The following is a 22799-nucleotide window of genomic DNA, read 5'->3' as shown; positions in this document are numbered from 1 at the left end:
AAGCATACCGATTCTGTCTGGGAACCACACTATGAGAACCAATACCTCAGTGCATTAGCACTTAATTCTCCAGCAAAAACTGGGGGGAAAAAATGCTTCTGTAATGTGAGGAAATGAAATTATATTCATTTTATCTTCTAAAATATACTAGGAAGAATGACATGTGATAAGTCTAAGTGTTTAAGGATCAACAATTTCAGGTGGTAAGGCAGATGTGGTCTAGCTCTGTAACATTTAGAATGTAAAAGAGTATTTGAATAAATATTTATAATAGCTTACCCTTGGAATAATTAATAGCCAAATATAGGTAAATTCCTGTACTCCAAATTCATTTTAGGGAAATAATACAAACCATGGCATACTGTTTATATCACTAAAATGGATTTTCATTTACATCCTCTCATTTTAAAACTAACCAACGAGATTGAGCCATAATTTATTGTGTTTGTGATCACCTTCTATCCAAAATAGGAGGCATTCTTCTGTTTTAGGTGTCAATAACCCTATTACCAGTACCTCATATTCCTCAAAGTCCATCTATTCAAACTACTCTTCATAGATTATTTAACATCAGTCAAGCAATGAGTTACTGTAGTTATAAGTTATTTCATGGGGTATTTTCTGACAAGCATAATACCTAATATTCAGTAAGTATTTAATCCATCAATATGCAATAAAAGCCAGTAAAACTTATACGGGTCCCAAAACATTTTTAGAACATGAAAAACAAAAAGGTAATCTGGATCATCTAAACATGAATGAATTATGTGAGATTCTAAAAGAAGTTATTTTGTTAATTGAAATTTTCAAGGTATCAATATAGCTGTGCAGGAAATTTATCATACAGGCCTAAAACGGCTGTCCTTATTTTTCCACCTCAATATGGGAAATTGTCCCTTGCAGTATTCTCACTGAACAGTTAACCACTAAGTATGGCTCACTGTGCTCAGACTATCTGCATAAACAATATGGTTGAGGTTGGACAGCTACCTTCCTTCTGGGAATCTGGAATTTTTATACATGCTAAGGCAGAGGATCCCTATATGACCAACCCCAATAAATACCTTGGACACTAAGTCTCTGATGGTCTTCCCTGAGAAGAACCATCACACACATGTTGCTAAATTTTCATTGCTGGTGCGAGGAAGGGAGTGCTCTGTGTGACCCTTCAGGGGAAGGTGAGAACTTCAGAGTACACATGTATACTTCCAGACTCTGCATGTGTTTCTCATATGACCCAGCTGTGAATCGTCCGTACTTCACTGTTGTCCATTTTAACCATGAGCCTAGTTATACACGGAATCACCCAAGTTCTTCCAGAAAATCTCCAAATAGACAAGTATTCTTACAGACCCCCAACACAGCAGGTTTCAGAAACCCTGATTCTTACTTGCTGATATGCTTCATAGATCACATCAAATAGAAAAGCCTGTGGCATTTCACTTGCTCTGTGTCTGGCACGTTCTAGTGAATGGTCTAAGCAACCATCAGCAGATGGACTGATTACAGTAGATACAAGAGGTCGAATTGCTCCTGCTGCCTGAAAAACAAACAGAGATCCAATTAACATTTGTTTCACCTAGAGCATATTTCACAATCAAACTCTCAACTTTCTCTCTTATTTTTGAGAGGTTCTATTTCTAATTTTAACAAGCAACCTCAAGAAAATATTTGAACAAGTGTTAATTTGGTTAATAAAACAGTATTTCACATCAAAAAATCTATTTCTTAATATTACGGTTCCAAGTAAGAGGTACAGATACTCTTTTCCACTGTAAGTTCGTATTTGTTTATCACTAGCCGTGTAAGTCTTATACTAGATCAGAATGGTAAGATACAAGTGGCTGTTCCATGAACAAGAGAGGGAGAAGAATTAATGGGGAAAAACTAGAGAAGGATGACACATCATTATTTCTTAGCGGGCTTTCAAAAGATTTACCTTAAACACAGATAATTAAGGAAAGAGACCTATCTCCTAAGAAGGACAAAATGAGACTCAACCTGAGTAACAATGAATTTATCCCATACTCTAATTCCTGTAAAAAAAAAAAAAAATTCCCTTCAAACTATCTCAGCGCAATGTGCCCTCATGTAAAGTAGCCATTGATTTCAATAGCTCTGATTAAACTGTCTCATTTATAGATGCATTTAAATATTACAAAAAGACACCTTCATATCTGACAATTTGTCCCCTTTATCTTTAAAAGCGTTTCATTGTAGTCTTGAAACTACAACCCAGACAACTGCTTTGGAGAAGTTGCTTTAAAATATAGTTCCTGTGGTAGGCCATTAACCAAACCTCCTCCGCAAGTTCCTATCTTCCACGTGACTAATACACAGATACTGCAGGCCATCAAATTGATACACCAACAAATTTGGACTTGAGAAGACTAGTATTTGTGCAAGATAAATAGTCTGTAAACTGGCTTATAAAATCCAAGAGACTGGATGAAAATAAAAGCTAATGTGTGAGCCAAGTAGACAGTTTATAAACTGTCACAATTCCCAGAGACTTAAGTAGAAATTTGGAACCTTGGAATAAAAGCAAAAATGAGCACATTGCCAGGGCTGACAGGAAGGCAGTAATGTCCAAGTAAGTGCAAGTTCAGTAAGGAGCAAACCCAAGTCCTCAAGCCCAACACCTGTCAGTAAAGGTTAGAAGGCAAGAGAAACACATACACGTGTGTGAGCACACACACAACTTTTTACAGGAAAAGTTCTATTTATGTTCCAACTATGGGCAAATAATCTTCTATACCTGGCCATGAAGCAAAAATTCTATTTAATATACAACATGAAACACAAAGCGTGAGCAAGAGGACCTCACCAGATTCTCTCTCCAGCCAAAGTAGTGAAAGTATTTTACTGCAACCATTTAAAGTCTTTGAAGGGCATGCAGCAAATGAAACATTTTTTTAAGAAAATCAACTAAATCTTGCTAAAAAGAGAGAGCTTTTGGTACTCAAGGCAAGATCTATTTCTTCCTTAATAATCCACCCAGCTTAGTGTGACTGAAGTTCCACTCGGAGTGGTATGGATGAAAAGATGGGGCTCCCTCTCCCACTACCTCCCAGAAGGAAGGCAGAGTGTTAGAACTTCCCATCCCATTCAGCCCCAGGTCACAGAGGCTAAATTAAGGAAACTGCTGACAAGAGATTGCCGACTCCCTTCCAACCACACAGCCACAACTTGTGAATGGATTATCTACCCCAGGCACAGTAGGTAGACAATGAATATTGGGGCATGAATACCCTTAACTCCCAATCTCACTTAGGGCAGAGTTTTCACACCAGAAGAATAACAAGAGTCTTTGAATGTCTCCATGCACCACCTTACTTGTGAAATAGAAGATTCACTTAGAGAAACAAGACATCATGCCCCCCACTCCCTACTCAAGTAGCAGTACAGGGATTTTTCATGGGACAGACAGGCTTTAAGAACAGAGCTATCAATCTCTCCCAAAAGGGAACTCACCTTATATGGAACTGACTGTGAGCAAGTTTAAACCTTAGTGCACTCTCAAAAAAAAAAAAAAAAAAAAAAAAAAGACTATCATCACACTAAGCTATTTAGACTGGGGTGGTAGCTACAAGAGAGCAAAAAGCTAAACTGTTGGCAAGCTAGTTTACCAGGGACACCTTGGAAAGAGCCAGGTAACAGCAGCTGGCATGAAATCACAGCAAACTTCCAACATTGGCCTCAAAAACTACCATTGCAGAGGAGGCAAAGTGTAACTGAATCACACTGTAGAACATTTTATAACTCAGGCATTGCCAAGCGAGGGAAGGAAAGACAAAGAAATAGAGGAAGAAATAAGGAAGAAAAGAAAAAAAGAAAGCAATTTGCAGGCAATGAATAGACTTTATCAGTTGGGTGTGATATCAGAGACAGACAGTAAGAGATTACAAAACAAAGACAAAAAGAATCCTACTAAAACCACTGTCATTCCAGGGTGACTATATCCATGCCCAAGATTGCACCCTCTGTGAAGTGATTTCAGAGACTTCACCTGGTATGGGGGGAGGGGGAGGGGAACATCACTGAAATAGACCAGCAAAGTCACATACAACAGCAACAATAAGCCCTGAGGAAATGGGAGGGAGACCATCACCACCTAGAACTGATAAATTTTCTCAAGGTCTACCAACCAGTGACTGGGTAAAGGAAATGTGGTATACACATCCACAAGAAACTATTTTTCAGCCTGAAGGAAAGGAAATTTCTATTTCTAACAACATGGATGGACCCTCAAGAGCAATATGCTAAGCGAAGCAAGTCAGAAAAAGACCAATACATACGAAAAGACCAATCTCACCTACACATATAACCTAAAAAAAAAAAAAAAAAGCCTCAAAGACACGTAAGATTAGTGGTGGCCAGAAGTGGGGGTACAGAAGGGCAAAACAGGTGAAGGCAGTCAAAAGGTATATCCAGTGAACAAAATAAGAACTAGAGGTGTAATGTACAGCATGGACTACAGCATCAAGTTGCTTAGAAATCTTAAAAATCCTAAGGATTCTGTAACCACGTGTGCTGACAGATGTTTACATTGCGAAATGATCACCAAAATAAAGTTAACAAATTTGAAACATTATCTTTTACCCCTGAAACTTATGTTGTACATCAATTATACCTCAAAAAAAAAAAAATCTGTCAATAAATTTTAAATGTGAGAATTTCAAAAATGTGGAAGGTGAACATACTAAGAATGAATGCAAGAAAAAATTAGGAAAACAGAAGACACAATGAGATGAAACGATACAGTATGAAACAGAGCATGCAGGAGAAGCAATCCAAAGAGGGAAATTTATAGTGTATGTCTATACATAAAAAGATATTCTCAAGTCAAAAATGTTCTACCTGAAGACTTAACACTTCTAAAGTTTTTTCGGGAAAAAAAAACTTAAACTAAATCAAGTATAAGTAGTAAATAGAGACTAGGGCAGAAATAAATGAAATAGAAAGTAGTAAAATAGAAAAAAAAAATCAATATCCAAAGTTAGTTCTTTGAAAGGATAAAGAGGATTGACACATCTTTTGCTAGACAAACCAAGGGAGAGGGAAGATTCTAATTAGTGTAATCAGGAATCAAACAATGACATTCTACCAACCTTACAGAAGAAATATAAAACTATGAACAAGTATATTTCAGCAAAACAGATGAAATTTCAGTTTTCTAGAAAGACATCAACTACAAAAAAAGATTCAATAACAAACAATTTAAATAGATCTGTACAATTAAGAAAGCTGAATTAGAAATTTTAATTTCTCACAAATAAAAGCCCAGGAGGCTTCACTGGTTATACAAAAAATCTTGAATACCCATTCCTCACATTATTCCAAAAAGTGACATAGGAGAGAATGCTTCCTAACTTAACTCTGTAAGATGAGTATTGCCAAAACTAAAGACATCACAAAAAAGAACGACAGACCAAAACCCCTGATGAATTCAGATGCCTAAATCTTCAACCAAATACTGACAACCAAATTTGGCAACCAAATGGGATTTAGCCCATGAATGAAAAATTGATTCAATATACCAAAATATCAATGTCATATATCATATTAAGGGCAAAAAAATAATAAACACTAACATGTCAACATATGCAGAAATAATATCTGACAAAATGTAACACTCCTTCCTGAAAAAAACATGCAACAAATTAGGAACAGAACTTCCTCTAGCCAAAAAATGGCAACTGTGAAAAACCAATAGGTAACATTGTATTTGATAAAAACTCTGGATTTTCTCTTTAGCATCAGGAACAAAAATATATCCACTGTCACCACTTCTGTTAAACGTTGTACTGAAAATTCTCGTCAGGAAAATTAGACAAGAAAATCCAATAAAAAGCATCCAGAAAGAGTGAAACTACCTCTATTTGCAGACAGTATTCTACAGAAAATCTGGATGAATTCCCTATAAAACTAGGAATAGACATATTTGACAAGAAAGCAGAGGACAAGATCAACATTAAATAATCACTTCTATCTCTATCTATACTAGCAATAAACCATCAAAAACAAATACTTAATGTTTAACAAAGGAAGTTAAAATTTATTTTCTGAGAACTACAAAAAAATTTCCCAAGCTCCTATGTAAAAGCCAGTGTCTGAACCTATCCACTGGCACCCATCCCTTTCTCAAGTCTTTCACCAACAGTGTGCCTTCTATCCTGCTTCATCAATTTTTATTCCTTTACTGTCAACTATCTTCAGTAGCATCCAAGCAATCTTTGACATCTCCCGTCAAGTAAGTCTTTCTTTGATCACAACTATCTTCCAGCTATAACCAAATTACTCCTAGTGAGGTTCAAACAAAACTCCATTAAAGTAATTATCTGTATTCCTTAGAATCTCCAATGTCTGTCTCTTCTCCTGTTCTCTGCAATCGACTTCAATGAGGATTTTATCTCCCCCAATCCACAAAAATACATTTATAAATATCACCCATGACCCCCACGTGGCCAAATCCAATGGGTATCTCTGTCTTCAAGGGCATCTGTTCACCTGGCTTTCAGAAAACCTTCTCAATCATCTCACAAGCAGAGACCTCAAAGTTCTCTAGCTACCCTCATTCCATAAGTGACTTTATCAAGTCACAGCATTTCACATACTATCTACATGAGGACTTCCAAAACTATACCTCCATCCTCAAACAATCTCTTCAATTCCAGACTTTCAATATCCGAATACCCTATTTAACTTCTCAGATCAAGAGCTACACCTCAACTTTAACATACTGAGATCAGTTTTGGTTTCACATATACCACACAGTCCATGGCTGCTTTTCCATACACTTCCCATCTTCATCAAAGTCAACTCTATTCTTCTAGTTATTGTCAAAAACCTTGATCATCATTAATTTATCTCCTCTCATAGTCCATTTGAATCGAATCCATGAGCAAGCCCATCACCTTCAAAATATACCATTTCAGCACAGTTTTCACTTTCTGCACCACCACAATCTGAGCCCAGCACCCATTCTCCCTCCCTCAGATCTCATACAGAAAACGAAGATCATAAGAGAAGACATTAGCATTTTTAACTACATTAAAATAAACTGGAAGAAAATGATTACAAGGCATATAATTGGCAGAATATTTGTGTGCCTAATATATAAGTAATTTCTAGAAATTGCTTTTTACTTAAAAAATAAAAGTAGGGACAAAAGACTTTCATGGGCAATTCAATGAGAACACATAAATCCTGTAAATACTGGGGAAAAAATGCCAAACTTATTAACAAAATACCAAATTAAACCACGAAGAGAAAGCATTTGCCACTAACTGGATTAGAAAAAAAGACCATCAACAATATTAAATGGTAAGGATATGGCTCTAGCTCAACTCTTTGTATACCCTAGTGAGTAGAATTTATCCAAGTTCGGTAAGTAATTGAGCATCATCTGGTAAAGCGGGTGACATGCATATATCTTGACTGTAATGAAATCCTTGGGTCATGTGCTTAAGACATTAATAGTAATGTTCATGCCAGCAATGCTTGCATTGGCAAAAATTAAAGAAAACGTAGGTTCATCAACTACAAATAGATGAACTGTGATATAAAACAGTGATCATGAACATGTGATAGCTGCACAGATTCACATAAAAACAATACCCTAAATGTATGTGGGGGGAAAAAAAGTGCTGTCAAAATAAGCAAAAGTTAAATCATACAAATAATTATTTTTTTACAGGGATATGAAAAATCATACAAACCTACTATGCCCTTTAGGAATACATCCGACAAAAATGAAAACAAAAAAAAAAAACAAGGAAATAAAAACAAATTCCAGGATAATGTTTATCCATGTGGGGAAATAAATAAGATCAGGGCAGGGATATGGTTTAAAAGTGACCAGTAATGTTCAGGTGGTGGATACCTAAGTGTCCAAAGTGCTTTTCAAATTCTCCCTTTTTAATTTCTAAGAGTGTATTTGTGGACTCTCATTCTGACTACTAAAAACTTCTGAAGAGAAAAAATAACATCCATATCTGGGATGTAATTATGGTAGGACCGGTATACTGCAAGACTCAGTAAGGTTTAACTGGAAGCCTAGAGATCAGCTGTATAGTAGCACAATAGGAAGACCATTTAAAGCACAAAGTGACTACTGGTTTACTGAATAAAATACCCATAAAAAGGATAACATGTGGAAAAAAACTACCACTCACTCAACTATCTGGTTTAAACAAAGATGCTAATCCTGACAGGCACGCACTCCATAGCTGTTTCCATAGAAAGGGATGTTTGTTCAGAAACCTAACTCCTCATTTATGTGAATCTTTTCCGAAATTTAAAGTATCAAAATTAAGACACAAGTATGAACAAAGTCAGTTAGGTGCCTCTAAAATAGAGCTATTTGGGTAGTTTGTTACATGAAGCATAATTCCCAAGTTATCAAATACACTGCCTCATTGGGAATTAGCCTAATAAGCCCTGAATGGAAGCTTAACAGCTCAGCACCACAGTGATTACTTGCCTCTCACGCTAATCTATCCAAGTATTTCCACAAGTCAATGCATGGAAATCACAGATACAAATCACACATGTGGAAAAATGAACCCCACCTCTTCTGTTTACTTTTAGAAGCAAAATTCAACAATACGTATCCATACACAGAGCAGGTGCTGACATGCATTCCTACTCGCCTATCTTCATTCAGGCTAATTATGACAACATACTATAGAAATCCTGACTATATAATTACAATTTCATTTAGCTGAGTTGTCTCTATTCTGAGACTACTTAATGAATGTTTACACAATCACATCTTCAAAGCTAATCATTGGGCATTATGAGATTGTGAGTATTTCATATTTTGATAATACAATAACTCCAATATCCTTTCATAAAAATAATTTATTCAATACAGAAATGCCAGTATTTTAGAAAATTTATCCAAATTGCTCTATCACTCCATGTACCCCTAAAAAAAGGATATGTAGCATGAAGAAATAAAGCCCCCATTTGATATACTCAACTTTAATTCCTGAAAATTAAAGCAGTACCACTTAACTTACATCTAATTTGATCAAAAGTATTCTGCTTGGATGTCCTGGGTGTTTAATAAGCCTTACTACATTTTAATCCCTAGGTATATCACCACCCCTTGATCTGCCTCCTTCTCCAACTTGATTTAGAGGTAATACATAAAATATACAGGAGTCACAGTTTTAGCTAAAGAAAACAAAAGCTTTTCACACAGTAGCCTTTTCACAATCAGTAACACATCAAGTTTTACCTCATTCCATAGTCAGGGAATAATTCACTACCTGCCCTGGGCACTTTAACTTTGTTAAAATAAGCCTCAACTTTGCCACTAAATACTCAGAAATCAGGCTTTCTCACATATCATACTGCTTCTTTTAGACCCAGGTCTTAATACCAATGTTTCCCTCCAGTAAGATACAGAATCCAATGGCCCAGGAGCGCTTATTACCTGACCCCCCACCCAACACTGAATGAACTCTGACCTTCAATGCACTTGATCATGATCAAAACTAACCAATAGAGATCCAGTACAATTTACTGTTAGCCATGGTCAATTCTACCTAAGATTCTTTGTTTGGAAAATAGCATCTGTCAAGTCGTTTAGCTCTTTAATAACAAGCCCAAAATACTTTGCATAAATATCCAATACTGGATAGTCAAACAGTTTATTTTTCCTGATACACACATATTAGCTTTTACTTCTCAAGTTTTCTTTAATCGTTACTGAGTACAGTCCTGCTGTAAAATACAAAGATCGCCCCCCCCACAAACACACACACCGCCCCCCCACCCCGACCCCGTCAGAATTTCTGTTTATTAGGTTACACTATTTCTCTTCAGAAAGGGACTCAACATATTGTCTAACTAATGATGCTAACCATCCTACAGGGCATGGGATAGCCGCCCCCCCAACAGAAAGTACCTTACAAAAACATGTAAGATTGTGCCAAGTTTGAGAAATGCTGTGCCACTTCAGTATTCAGATACACAAAGAAACTCAGGTCTGGAAGTCTACTCTCAGATAGAAAAATACCTGTTGCCTTAAATACTGGAGAAACAACCCAATATAGTAAGTGTAGGGTACTTTTTATTAGGTAAGCAGTAAGATGTACCTAAGGGTCAGGAGTTGATAAGATCACAAGCAGTTAAAATTCTTTAGGTAACTAATATTAACATGGGTAGGTCTGCCAAATTCTGGAAAGCAATTCAGTGTCTGAAAAGGATGCTGAGGTCTGGGAGGGCAGGCGCATTTTAGAAGAGACGATGAGGTCTACTGTCAGGGAATGGCAAAGAAAAATTAAAGCATTCACAAGTACATGTGTCGTATTACCCCTTGGCTCACATCATCCAATCAGGTCCAGCCAATCCAGTTCTTTAAACTCTTCCCCTGCCCCCCAACCTCTACTTCTTTCTCTATTTCAGTCTGCTTAAATAGACTTTGACCACTTCGCTAGATCATTACAAAGATCCCAGACTAATTTCAGTCCCCTCAACCTCCTGTACTCCATCTATCAAACCAGGGAGACAGCTATCTTTCTAAACTTCAAGTCTTAGGTTATTTCCCTTGGATGGGGGGAGGGGGAGATTTAATGGTTGCCCCCTGGTCTCCAAAAGCTAATTCAAGGAAAGAAATCAAGGAAGATTAATGAGTTCAAACCTACAGATTATTCCAGAGATGCTAAAAAAGGCAAATTTAAATGGTTCTGTTCAGTTGGAAGCTTAACATACAAGGTCTGCAATTATAGCAGAGAAGCTATAGCATGAAAGATTTCAGAGTAAATATGCCAATTTGGAGTTAAAACAGGTACATGCAAATGCTTTGTACCACGTCAAATAATCATCTCACAAACTTGCATGTTGTAGGATTCTTTTTATACAGTACTCTGGAAGAGACAAAAACAAAGGGACAGAGCACCTATCAAGAATTGACCTGGATTAGGAAGAGAGCAAGGGTCTGAGTACCAGGCAGCAGCAGGAGGGAATTCTTTGGCATGTTACAAACTTCTGTTGTGATTGTAATCATCTATACAGGTATAAACACTCAGACTGTATACCCTCCCAAAAGTGAATTTTACTGTGTAACAGTACTTTTCAATGTGAACATTACTTTTCAATTAAGTAATGTGAGCATGATTTTGATTGCTCAGAAGTACTTTGTTCAGTTATATAAGAAGTTAAAGGAAACATTTTGAGTATGGGAAGATATATCTGGAAAGAATGGTCAAAAAAAAAACCCAGCAAAGATTGCAGTCACAGAAGACAAAGTAGAGAGAGCTGCAGAAGGAAGGTCTGGTTAACGTTGTCAATTTAGCTAAGACATTCTGTATAGGCTGCTTTGGTATAATATGATTCTTTCTAATGTCAGCCACCTGGACTTAGCACAACCCCCACAGCTCACAACCAGAATGCCCTTATTTTAGACACCAGACCCAAGTGGGATCCCCACATCACCAGCTCTGCTGATATACTGGCTGCAAACCGAGAAGGTTCTCATAACCTCCAATGAAGTTCACCCAAAACTCCTAGAACTCAGGAAAATGATTAGAACTACATTTTGACAATGATTATTTATGATCACATGTGTATGACCAGGGATATGTATCAGACCAGATAAATGTAGAGAAACATGGGGTGAGGGCTTGCGAGTTCAGAACACAGCCTCTGCGGTGCCCTCTCCCCATGCAATCAGCACATCGCTGTTCAACCAGGTCGCTCCCCTGAGCTTCAGTGTCCAGGGTCTTCACTGGGATATCATTTTGTCAGTGTGAGTCACTGAATCATTGACCATGTGGTTCAACTCAGTCTCCAGCGCAATTACTCTCCCCCAGAGGTTGGGCTGGCTCAAAGTCTCAAACCTCCAACTGCCATTGGTAATAAGACACCATTAGTATTTCTGACAACCAGCCCAGATCCTGAGTGATCTCATTAGCATCATCTCAGGGGAGATGGAAGGGGATCATGAAAAACAAAAACCCACCTCTATTACTTTGGAAATTCTAAATACTTCAATTCTTCCTTCAAGGAACCAGGTATAAAAGCCAGTCATCTTACTTATTTTATAACAGACTAAAACTGCACATATAGTTTGGGAGCTGAAAAATTACAGGTGATTTTGAACAGAGTAGTCAGAGGAGAAGAAGCCAGATCACTGTGCACTGAGGAGTAAACTTTTGCACTGAGGAGGTGCAAAAGAAGGAGCAATAAATGTGACCTGTTACTGTCAGAACTTGGCAAGGGAGGAGAAGATAAAACATGATTAAAGATCCAAGAACACAGGACTTTAATATGTGCAAGTAACTATGGAAATGTCTTCTCTCAGGAACACATTTTGAGGAGGTTGCCTTTCTGATGCACTATAATTTTCAAATTCATGTTATTACTGGCAGTTTTGTGTATATAACAGCTAGCTTATTAATCCTAAAATGACTCTCTCACATTTCTATGTTCCAACTTATTTTACCCTTTCCAACATCTCCCTTATAATAATGTCCTTGTTACTACTTTTCCATCTCTGGACTTTTTTTTTTTTTTTTTTTTTTTTTTTAGACAGAGAGAGACAGAGCATGAATGGGGGAGGGGCAGAGAGAGAGAGGGAGACACAGAATCGGAAGCAGGCTCCAGGCTCTGAGCCATCAGCCCAGAGCCCGACGCGGAGCTCGAACTCACAGACCGCGAGATCGTGACCTGAGCTGAAGTCGGCCGCCCAACCGACTGAGCCACCCAGGCGCCCCATCCATCTCTGGACTTTTAATTATGCAGAAATATAAAAATAATTTATACTTAGTAAAAAACCTTTTTTTAAAATTTTTAATGTTTATTTATTATTGAGAGACAGAGAGAGACAGAGCACGAGCAGGGGAGGGACAGAGAGAGAGAGGGAGACACAGAATCCAAAGCAGGCTCCAGGCTCCAAGATGTCAGCACAAAGCCCGACGCGGGGCTCGAACTCATGAACCCTGAGATCATGACCTGAGCTGAAGTCAGACGCTCAACTGACTGAGCCACCCAGGTGCCCCAGTAAAAAACTTCTAATTTCAGGACTATGGCTGACAAATTATCTTGCAAAACCTCTTGCAATGTAAAAAAAAAGTTCAGGAGAAAATGTTATTAATAGCTTTTTTCCCCAGTGTGACTCTTAAGGTTATTTTTTTTTTACTAATTTTTTAGGGGTGCCTGGGTGGTTCAGTTGGTTAAGCAGCAAAGTAGCCAACTCTTGGTTTCAGCTCAAGTCATGAACTCACAGTCATGAGATCGGGCCCCACATCTGGCTCCATACTGAGCATGGAGCCTGCCTTGAAATTCCATCTCCTCTTCTCTCTAGGCTCCTCCCCTTCTCTCTCCCTCTCTCTGTCTCTCTCTCTCTCTCTCTCTCTCTCTCAAAATAAATAAATAAACTTTAAAAAATCATTATTTTAGAACCGTGACTCATGAGATAACTACCTAGGACTAACATCACATCCAGAATCCAAGGAAGACAGTGGAGATGCGCTGGGTTATTAAGAGGATTTAGTATAAACAAATGAGACAGAATGAGGAATTCTGTCCTGAGACTATGCTACCTAGTCCGCAAGAACTGTGGTCCTCACATTAAGATCCAGGTAACCATTTAAAAGGTAAGCCAGATAAAGCACAATAACCACTGCGTTAAGATTATACAAAATTAGGGGCGCCTGGGTGGCGCAGTCGGTTAAGCGTCCGACTTCAGCCAGGTCACGATCTCGCGGTCCGTGAGTTCGAGCCCCGCGTCAGGCTCTGGGCTGATGGCTCGGAGCCTGGAGCCTGTTTCCGATTCTGTGTCTCCCTCTCTCTCTGCCCCTCCCCCGTTCATGCTCTGTCTCTCTCTGTCCCAAAAATAAATAAAAAATGTTGAAAAAAAAAAAAAAAAAAAGATTATACAAAATTGTCTGTCTATCCTGGCTTGTATTCTGATGGGTAGGGGAACCTTCCCTGAGAGGCCCTAACTGTCATCTAGACTTAATGGGAGTTCAGAGTTTGGTTTAACATGACCATAAGGTGGATAAAACCTCAAGCCAAAAATTAACATAATGTGAATCCAAAATGGTAAAGCCCTCAGGATCCCTGGCAGAACACAAATCTGCTTCAAAAACACATCTTCATCCCATGCCCAAAGGATTCCTACTGATAAAGTCCTGCCAAACATGGGACTACAATACAAACAACTCAACAGAGGAAGAAACAAATCTTGAATAAAAGTGGAGAAATGAAGAAGTTAAGAAGTACGAAGAATTACATTAGCTACAATAAATTAAATATTTGTATTTAAGTACTGAAAGAATATAAAATCGTGAAAAAAAAAAGGTGGGGGGGGCAATGACAGCTGAAAAGGACCAAATCAAACTCCTAGGAAGTCAAATTTTGATTGTGAAAATACTTCAACAAGAGATTATATTAGGACTAATATAAATGAAAACCGAGGCTACTCAGAAAACACCACCCCCGCTACATACACACACGCGCGCGCGCGCCAGAAAAAAAAATGATGTTATGAGGACAGGGTAAGGTTTACCACACATTCAGTGATGCATAAGTAGAAGGGAGAAAAAGCTGTAGGATCAGAAATGGGGCAAAGTCAATATTTAAAAGTTAATGATATGGAAGGCTCTAGAATTGATAAGATATTAATCAAACTGCATGAATAAATCCTAAGCAAGGGAGGAAAAAAGATACTCTTATCTAGTCACACCATAGAGACAATGCACAATACCTTTGAAAAATAAGTGACTTTAAAATCAACCTGGCAGACACTACGTAGCTAAGATGCCAACTTAGCAGGAGGACCCTAGACTTGACTTATCCCTTGAACACAGCTACATTATTGTCAAATCATACCCCGGAAAGTGACTTGAGTACTGACAGAACAGACTGTACAACTAGAGGGATAGAAGAGGCCACACAGGGGAAGGTATGAAGTATGGAGACATGGTTTGGGGAAGAAACCTATTGTGGGTGCTGCAGAGGGAAAGGAGTCCTGGCCACAAAGAAAGCTAAGAGAAAGAGAGAGATTGGAGTGCACGTGGGTACACTCAGGAGAACTCTTCTCCAAAGCCATTGGCTGGGAAAACGAGAGAGGCTGATTTTCTTGAGTTTCACCAGCAGGTCTCAAAGCCAGGAGTTTTAGCGGTTGGCGGGCTTGGCTGGGAAAGAGGCCTGAGAACACTGCCCTCCTCCTGGAAAGAAGGCAGGCGAACCATCCGGGAAAGACTGCATGATCTGAGGGTTGCCTAAAGTGCTTGGGAAGAGACTGTTCACTCTTCCACTGTCTCTTAGAGGTGGTGTTCACAGAAACGCCTGTCTGGGGACAGAAGAGCGGGCAGGCAGCAATTCCCTCCCCTGCCCCTCAGCATAGGCGCAGAGACACCTGCTGAGGGCAGCTAACCCAGATACTGGCTGCTTAGCCTGCGTCGTTACAAACCCCATGCCCCTGTGCTCCGGCTTACCTGCCCTTCTCAGTCAAACCTACATCTGTCCCAGAGTGGCGAGACCCTCCCCAGAAGACTAGTGCAGGCCCCCTAACACGGCACATCCTTAAAGTTTGCAGTTTAAAAGTCATCATTAGAAACAAATATTTAAAAAAAAAAAAAAAAAAAAGGCTTCAGGCTTGACTGGGATAGAGCCCAAAGGACAATGTACTGTTCCAGGTGGGCAAGCAACCTGGAGACAGACTGTGTGACATCAGCAATCTGAAAGATGCCTGGGACGCTTATGGGGAAGTTACTTGATATTCGGCGGGGGGGGGGGAGGGGGGGGAGTTCCCTGACAGCAGCAAGCACAGAGACTCCTCTCCATGGACACAGGAACTGGCTGGTGCCATCTCCCTCCATGACCCCTCAGCATAAACCAGCTTCACTAAACATTCACTCAACAGCATACCACTGGCAACCTCACCAGCTTAAACCAAGTCCTGACACGCCAGGACTCTGCTGGTCCTCCTTTTCTCAGACAAGCATGCCCAAGGCCTAGCACAGCAGACCCCTTCACCAGAAGATCAGCAGAAACCTGCGCTCACACCATGTCTTCCAACCAGAGAGTTCTGCAAGGCTTCAAGTCAAGAGGAAGGAGCATCGAATCTCATTTAACAAGCAGACCAGACCACACCTAGTTAAAACTCACTACACTCTGGCCAAGATCCAAACATTGCATGCTACAGACAAGGAAACCCTTTGCAAATGACTGGCCTGAGCAACAGAGCAGCCAAAGCACAGCAGCAGACTACATGCAGCATACAGCACAGACAGGGCCTGAAGCGCCAGGCCCTGAACACTTTATCACCTCTCCTTCATAAAGCCATTATTCTCAGGAACAGGAAACCTAATAGGATTTTCCAACACAGAGAAGACGACAGAGACTTCGACAAAATGCCAAGATGGAGGGGAACTCATCCCCTAAGAAAGAACAAGGAAAGATCCAGCCAGAGATCTAGCTGATACAAGTAATGTGCCTGATGGAGAATTTAAAGTAACAACCACAAGGACACTGAGATTGAGAAGAACAGGAGGACATCAGGAAGACCCTTACCACAGAGATAAAAGAGCTCAAAACCAATCAGGCAAAAATGACAACTCCAACAACGGAGATTTGAAACAGACTGGATAGAATGACAAGGATGAAAGAAGCAGAGGAATGAGTAAGTCACATAGAAGAGAAAATTATGAAAAATAATGAAGTTGAACAAAAGGGAGAATGAATTATGCAACATGCAAGTAGACTTAGGGAACTCAGTGACTCCATCACATACTGTAATATTTGTATAAAAGGAGTCCCAGAGGACGAGAGAGAAGAGGGGGCAGCAGGTTTATTTCAAGAAATAAGAAGTAAAAACTTTCCTATTCTAGGGAAGGAAACACATAGATATCCTAATCCAGAAGGCATAGAGAACTCCCATTAAAATCAACAAAAGCAGGTCAATACCAAGACATATTGCAGTTAAATTTGCAAAATATAGAGAAAAAGAAAACATCCTAGAAGCATCAAGACAAAAGAAGTCCTTAACTTCCAAGGGAGACCCATAGCACTAGCTGCAGATCTCTGCACAGAAACTTGGCAAGCCAGGAGGGAGTGGCATAAAATATTCATTGTGCTGGTTGAGAAAAATCTGCAACCAAGAATACTCAACACAGCAGGCTATCATTCAGAATAGAAGGAAAGATAAAGAGTTTCCCAGACAAACACAAACTAAAGGTGTTTGTGACCACTAAACCAGCCCTGTAAGAAATACTGAGTCTAAAGTAAAGACCAAAAGTAACAAAGATACTTCAGAAATGACAAAACAAGTAATAAAATGATACTAAATATGTATCTATCAATAATTACTCTGAATGTAAAGGGACTCCAGTCGAAAGACACAGTGTGTCAGAATGGATTAAGTAAAAAAAACCAGAACCCATCTATATGTTGCCTATGAGAGACTTATTTTAGACCTAAAGACACCTGAAGATTTCAAGAGAGGGGCTGAAGAAACATTTACCATGCAAATGGACATCAAAAGAAACCCAGACTAGCCATATATATACAGGTAAACATTTTTTTTTTTAATTTTTGAGAGAGACAGAGAGACAGAGACAAAGCACGACCAGGGGAGGGGCAGAGAAAGAGGGAGACACAGAATCTGAAGCAGGCTCCAGGCTCTGAGCTGTCAGCACAGAGGGCGACTTGGGGCTCTAACTCACAAGATAAAGATCTGAGCCAAAGTTGGATATCTAACCAACTGAGCCACCAGGTGCCCCCAAACAAACTACATTTAAACCAAAGACTGTAACCAGAGATGAAGAAGAGCACTACATCATAATAAGTGGAACTACTGTCAACTGTAAATTGAATTCCAACATGGAATACCAAAATATATAAAACAGTTAATGACAAACATAAAGAAACTCATTGATAATAATACAGTAATAACAGGGGACTTTACATCATTTACATCAATGGACACATCATCTAAGCAAAAAAATCAACAAGGAAACAGTGGCTTTGAATGACACACTGGACCAGATGCACAAAACAAATATATCAGAACATTTCATTCTAAAGCAGCAAAATACACATGGGACATTCAAATACACATGGGACATTCTCCAGCAAAGATCACATACTAGGTCACAAATCAGGCTTCATCACATACAAAAAAAAAAAGTAAGATTGTACCATGCATCTTTTCTGGCCACAGCACTATGAAACTTGAAGTCAATCTCAAGAAAAAAATTGCAAAGAGCACAAAAACATGGAGATTAAACAACTAAAGAATGCTACTAAAGAATGAATGGGTCAACCAAGAAATGAATGAAGAAATAAAAAATAAAAAATAAAAAAAAGAAACACGGCAACAAATGAAAATGAAAACACAATGGTCCAAAACTTCTGGGATGCAGCAAAGGCAGTCATAAGAGGGAAGTATACAGCAATTCAAGCCTACCTCAAGAGACAAGAAAAATCTCAAAAAACCTAACCTTACACCTGGAGGAGCTATAAAAAGAACAAATGAAGTCTGAAGCCAGTAGAAGAAGGGAAGTAATAAAGATTAGAACAGAAATAAATGATATAGAAAGTGAAAAAAAAATATTTAGATCAACGAAACCAGCTGTTTACTTGAAAAAATAATACTGATATGCCCCCTAAAAGAGAAAGAACCCCAATAAACAAATAATAAGAGGAGAAATAACATCCAACACAATAGAAATACATACAATTACAAGATTATAGTATGAGGAATTATATTCTAACAAATCAGACTACGTGGAACAAATAGATAAATTTCTAGAAACATAAAATATCAAAACTGCAGCAGGAAGAAATACCAAATTCGAATAGACCGATATCCAGCAAAGAAACTGAATCAGTAATCAAAAATCCCCAACAAACCAAATCCAGGGCCAGATGGCTTCCCGGGGGAATTCTACCTAACATTTAAAGAAGAGTTAATACCTATTCTACTCACACTTTTCCAAAAATAGAAATTGAAAGAAAACTTCCCAACTCATTTTAGAGGCAGCATTACCCTGATTCCAAAACCAGACAAAGATTCCACTAAGAAAGAGAACTAGAGGCCAATATCCCTGATGAACATGGATGCAAGAATTCTCAAACATTATATATATATATATATATATATATATATATATATATATATGCGCAAATTGAATCTACAGGATGTTGAAATAATCATTCATGGGGTGCCTACATGGCTCAGTCAACTGAGCACCCAACTCTTAATTTTGGCTCAGGTCATGATCCCAGAGTCTTGGGATCCAGCCCCGTGTTGGACTCTACAATGAGCATAGAGCCTAAGATTCTCTCTCTCTCCTTCTCTCTCTGCCCCTCCCCTGTGGTTGCTCTATCAACATAATATCAAAAAAAAAAAAAAAAAAAGTATTTCACCTATCTGTATTAAACTCATTTCCTACTGTCTTGAAAATTATTCCTTAACACCATCCAAACAAGACATCACATCCATTGTTTTAAATGTTTATTTTTGAGAGAGACAGAGAGAACACAAGCATGAGCCAGAGAGGAGCAGAGAGGGGGACAGAAGATCCCAAGCAGGCTCTGTGCTTACAGTCGAGAGCCCCATGTGGGACTCAAACTCACAAACCGTGAGATCATGAATTGAGCCAAAGTCAGACGCTTAACCAAATGAGTCACTCAAGCGCCCCACAAGACATTATTTCTAGAAGACATCAAGTTCCTGAAGCTTCAAAATAAATAGTGAAGATTTTGCTTAAAACTAGCTTCTTAATTCAATCAAAGTTTCACAGATTTCATTAAAACATCATGTATGATTTTATCATGTGCATAATACATAAAAGTTATTCTATTAACATTCATTATAAAGAATCAAAGAATTCCAACACATCTGCAACAACAACAAAAAAAAAAACAGTAAATGCTATGCATGTTTATGTTTTATTAAGTCACCAGTTAAACCAGGATATCTTAGCTTATTATTAACTGCAGCCGGAGAGTCCTCTTAACTTTCAGACCTATTACCACAAGTATCACTTTACGGATAATCTTAGAAATAAGATCTTAAAAAAAAAAAAAAAAATCAGCAAAAAATTCCAAATGTGTAACTGGTATTGTGAGCTTGACTGATATTTTTCCAAAAGGTAACATAGCCAAAGGTCTCTGATTTTATTTGCCTTATAGTAGAAGTTTTTCATTATCAGCCCCACCTATACAGTGCTCCCTAGGAACTTGCTCAAATTTGTCAAGTTTCACTCTAATTCCTCACTGTTATAAATCCTGTGCCCTTTTCTTCCTCTTCATTTCACTTCTAACTGATCATCTTGCATCTACTACAGTAAAGGAGCCTGGAGAACAGGAAGGAGTCACAGAAGAAATAGGAGGGCCCTGACCAAGTTTTGAGGTCAACTAACGTACCTCTATGATCATTTTCACTCCATTAACACTACATCAAGCTACCATTTTTAAGTTACACTGAAGAAAAATGTTTTATTTGATTGATGGAATTCTTATACAGGTTTAAAAGGAATTCATGCTGCAGGGAGATGAGATAAAATTACCACCAATTTCCTGACAAAATTGCAGTTACATATAGATCACTGAAGACAAATCAAATACTATCTTTTCCAGACTGGTATTTTTTAACTCACCACCCATATGGCTAAGAAGGCTGAGAGGACTCCTTCCATTGGTCTACAATCCTACATGTTGTAATTCATCTTAATACTTTTTAAAAAACTTAACACCTAATTTCCAATAGTAAAAAACCCCACAGGTATTAGCACCTGCATTGTTTTAAATGTTTATTTAAAGAGAGAGAGAAACAGAGAGACAACTAGAGGAGGCACAGAGAGACAGGGAGAGAGAGCATCCCAAACAGGCTCCACACTCAGCACAGAGCCTGACTCAGGGCTCAAACTCATCACTGTGAGATCATGCATGACCTGAGCCAAAATCAAAAGTCAGCCATTCAACCAACTGAGCCACCCAGGCACTCCATCGTCTGTATTTTTACAAGTAAGGAAAGTAAAGAAAATGGGCTCGAAGAGGTTGAGAAAGTTGCACATACACCATTAATTAAAAAATGTTTAAGAGGGGCCTAAGCATGTCCACCTCCATAGTTTATTGCTAGTATGCTATACCAACTGTGTACAACATGTTGCACTGTCTCAAATTTAGACTAGAAAACTATTACCTTATTTTTAGGATTTTTATCTACTAATATAAGAACAAAACAAAGATGTTCTAGACATTACCAAAGGTCTTTTGCTATCCTGTCTTCTTTGGTGAAATATCACACAGAATTCTGTGTCATCTTAAAATGTTTCACTTTAAAGGGTGTGAAAATCTTGCCTAGTTATTCGTGCTGGAAAGTAAACCAGTTCCGGAAAGTCAAAACACAATGTGCACGTGATCAGCCAAATTTTTGATAATCGTGTGTCCTAGACTTGAGAATTTTCTTAGGTATTTTCAGGTAAGTGTACATTGCTTCTCATTTATTCAAGGTGCATACATAGCCATACTCTGAAGACATTATTACATTTTTCTCCAAAAAGCTCATGTTATGATGAGGCACTGGACTGTAAGAAAAAATAAATTCCGGTACAGTCTCATGACCTACAACACTTCAAGCTTCCTGAAAAAAAAAATTAGTATGATGCTTTTAAGTCATCATGCCTGTTTCATATAGACATTTAAATAGAATTTCATCAAAATCCAGAAATTCAACATTTGCTATTGTATTTGCATCTTTTATCCACCTTCAGGAGTATAAACACTTACCCCATATTCCTTAGCAGCTGTGACAACCTTAAGAAGGACATCTTCTTCAACAAATGGTCTCACAGCATCATGGATTATCACAACTTCTGGCTTAGACAGTTTAGAGTCAGGCTGGTCCTCTGCCAGTGCTTTGAGTCCATTGAAAATTGACCTGTGACGGGTCACTCCAGCTTCAACCAGTGAGATGCGCTGATGCTGGTACTTCTGAATGATACCCTTCATTGCTTCCATGTTCTCTCCAGTTACTGCAACAACAATGTCCTTTATCCAACATACTCTAAAAGGAAAGAGTACATACATTTAATATAAATAGAGCCTTATACAAGTTAAGCTAGTAACAAAACTGAATTAGTAAGCACTACTGTAACTTCATAGGGCTATCAAAAACTGAAAGTTAAATCAGTTTTATGCATTTTATTGTGTCTAGTAAAAAGATTGTTAATCAGTGAATATTTCACACCATAGATAGTAACAGATGTAGTTAATGTTTTATATTCCACAGTCAAATTTTACCTATATAAATACTATACAATAGATATGGATTCCAAAGTTTGGATTCTATTATCAGTACATTGAGATAAAAGAATGCAGTAACAGTCCTTTAAATTGATTTTTTTCCAAATCATTTGTTCAATAAAATAGGAACAAGTCAAAGCAGTTTTGAATACCAGTATTTCTGTCTCTCTCAAGAAATCCATCAAATCACTAACACAGCTGCATAACTTTGCCTACATCCAAGTGAAACATCATGTCTTAAATAGGGATACTAAGATTATATCAAGTTCAAAATGATAAACTTTATAATAAAATATTTAAAGAATTGACCTATTGAGTCACACAAAGTGTTAAACAATTTTTCTGTTGCAAAATATTTTTTTAAACACCTACTGACATTTTGCACTGCATACTCCATAGCATTGAGTGGCAACTGCATTAGATTTTGGCAGACTTCTTGAACACCAGCACTAACAGAGCTTGAGGTCATTATAGACTCTATGTTCCACATAGAGCCAACAGGCTCAGACCAGGCAAACTGCCTCTGA

General features: G+C 38.3%; 1 protein-coding gene across 1 annotated transcript in view; it reads right to left on the bottom strand.

The window, feature by feature from the left end:
- The window catches only part of CRPPA (CDP-L-ribitol pyrophosphorylase A), a 320876-nt gene that overhangs the window by 279461 nt on the left and 18616 nt on the right, over positions 1-22799 (bottom strand). Inside the window, exons 2-3 of the mRNA XM_058724920.1 lie at positions 21757-22033; positions 1391-1540 (exon numbers count right to left, since the gene is read on the bottom strand). Coding sequence (XP_058580903.1) covers positions 1391-1540; positions 21757-22033 — 427 coding nt within the window. The remainder of the gene's footprint in view (positions 1-1390; positions 1541-21756; positions 22034-22799) is intronic.

This window comes from Neofelis nebulosa, chromosome 4, assembly GCF_028018385.1.
Source record: "Neofelis nebulosa isolate mNeoNeb1 chromosome 4, mNeoNeb1.pri, whole genome shotgun sequence".
In the NCBI taxonomy this organism is placed as follows: Eukaryota; Metazoa; Chordata; class Mammalia; order Carnivora; family Felidae; genus Neofelis; species Neofelis nebulosa.
Note: the sequence above shows the minus strand (reverse complement) of the source record. Positions and strands in the feature narration are given on the sequence as shown.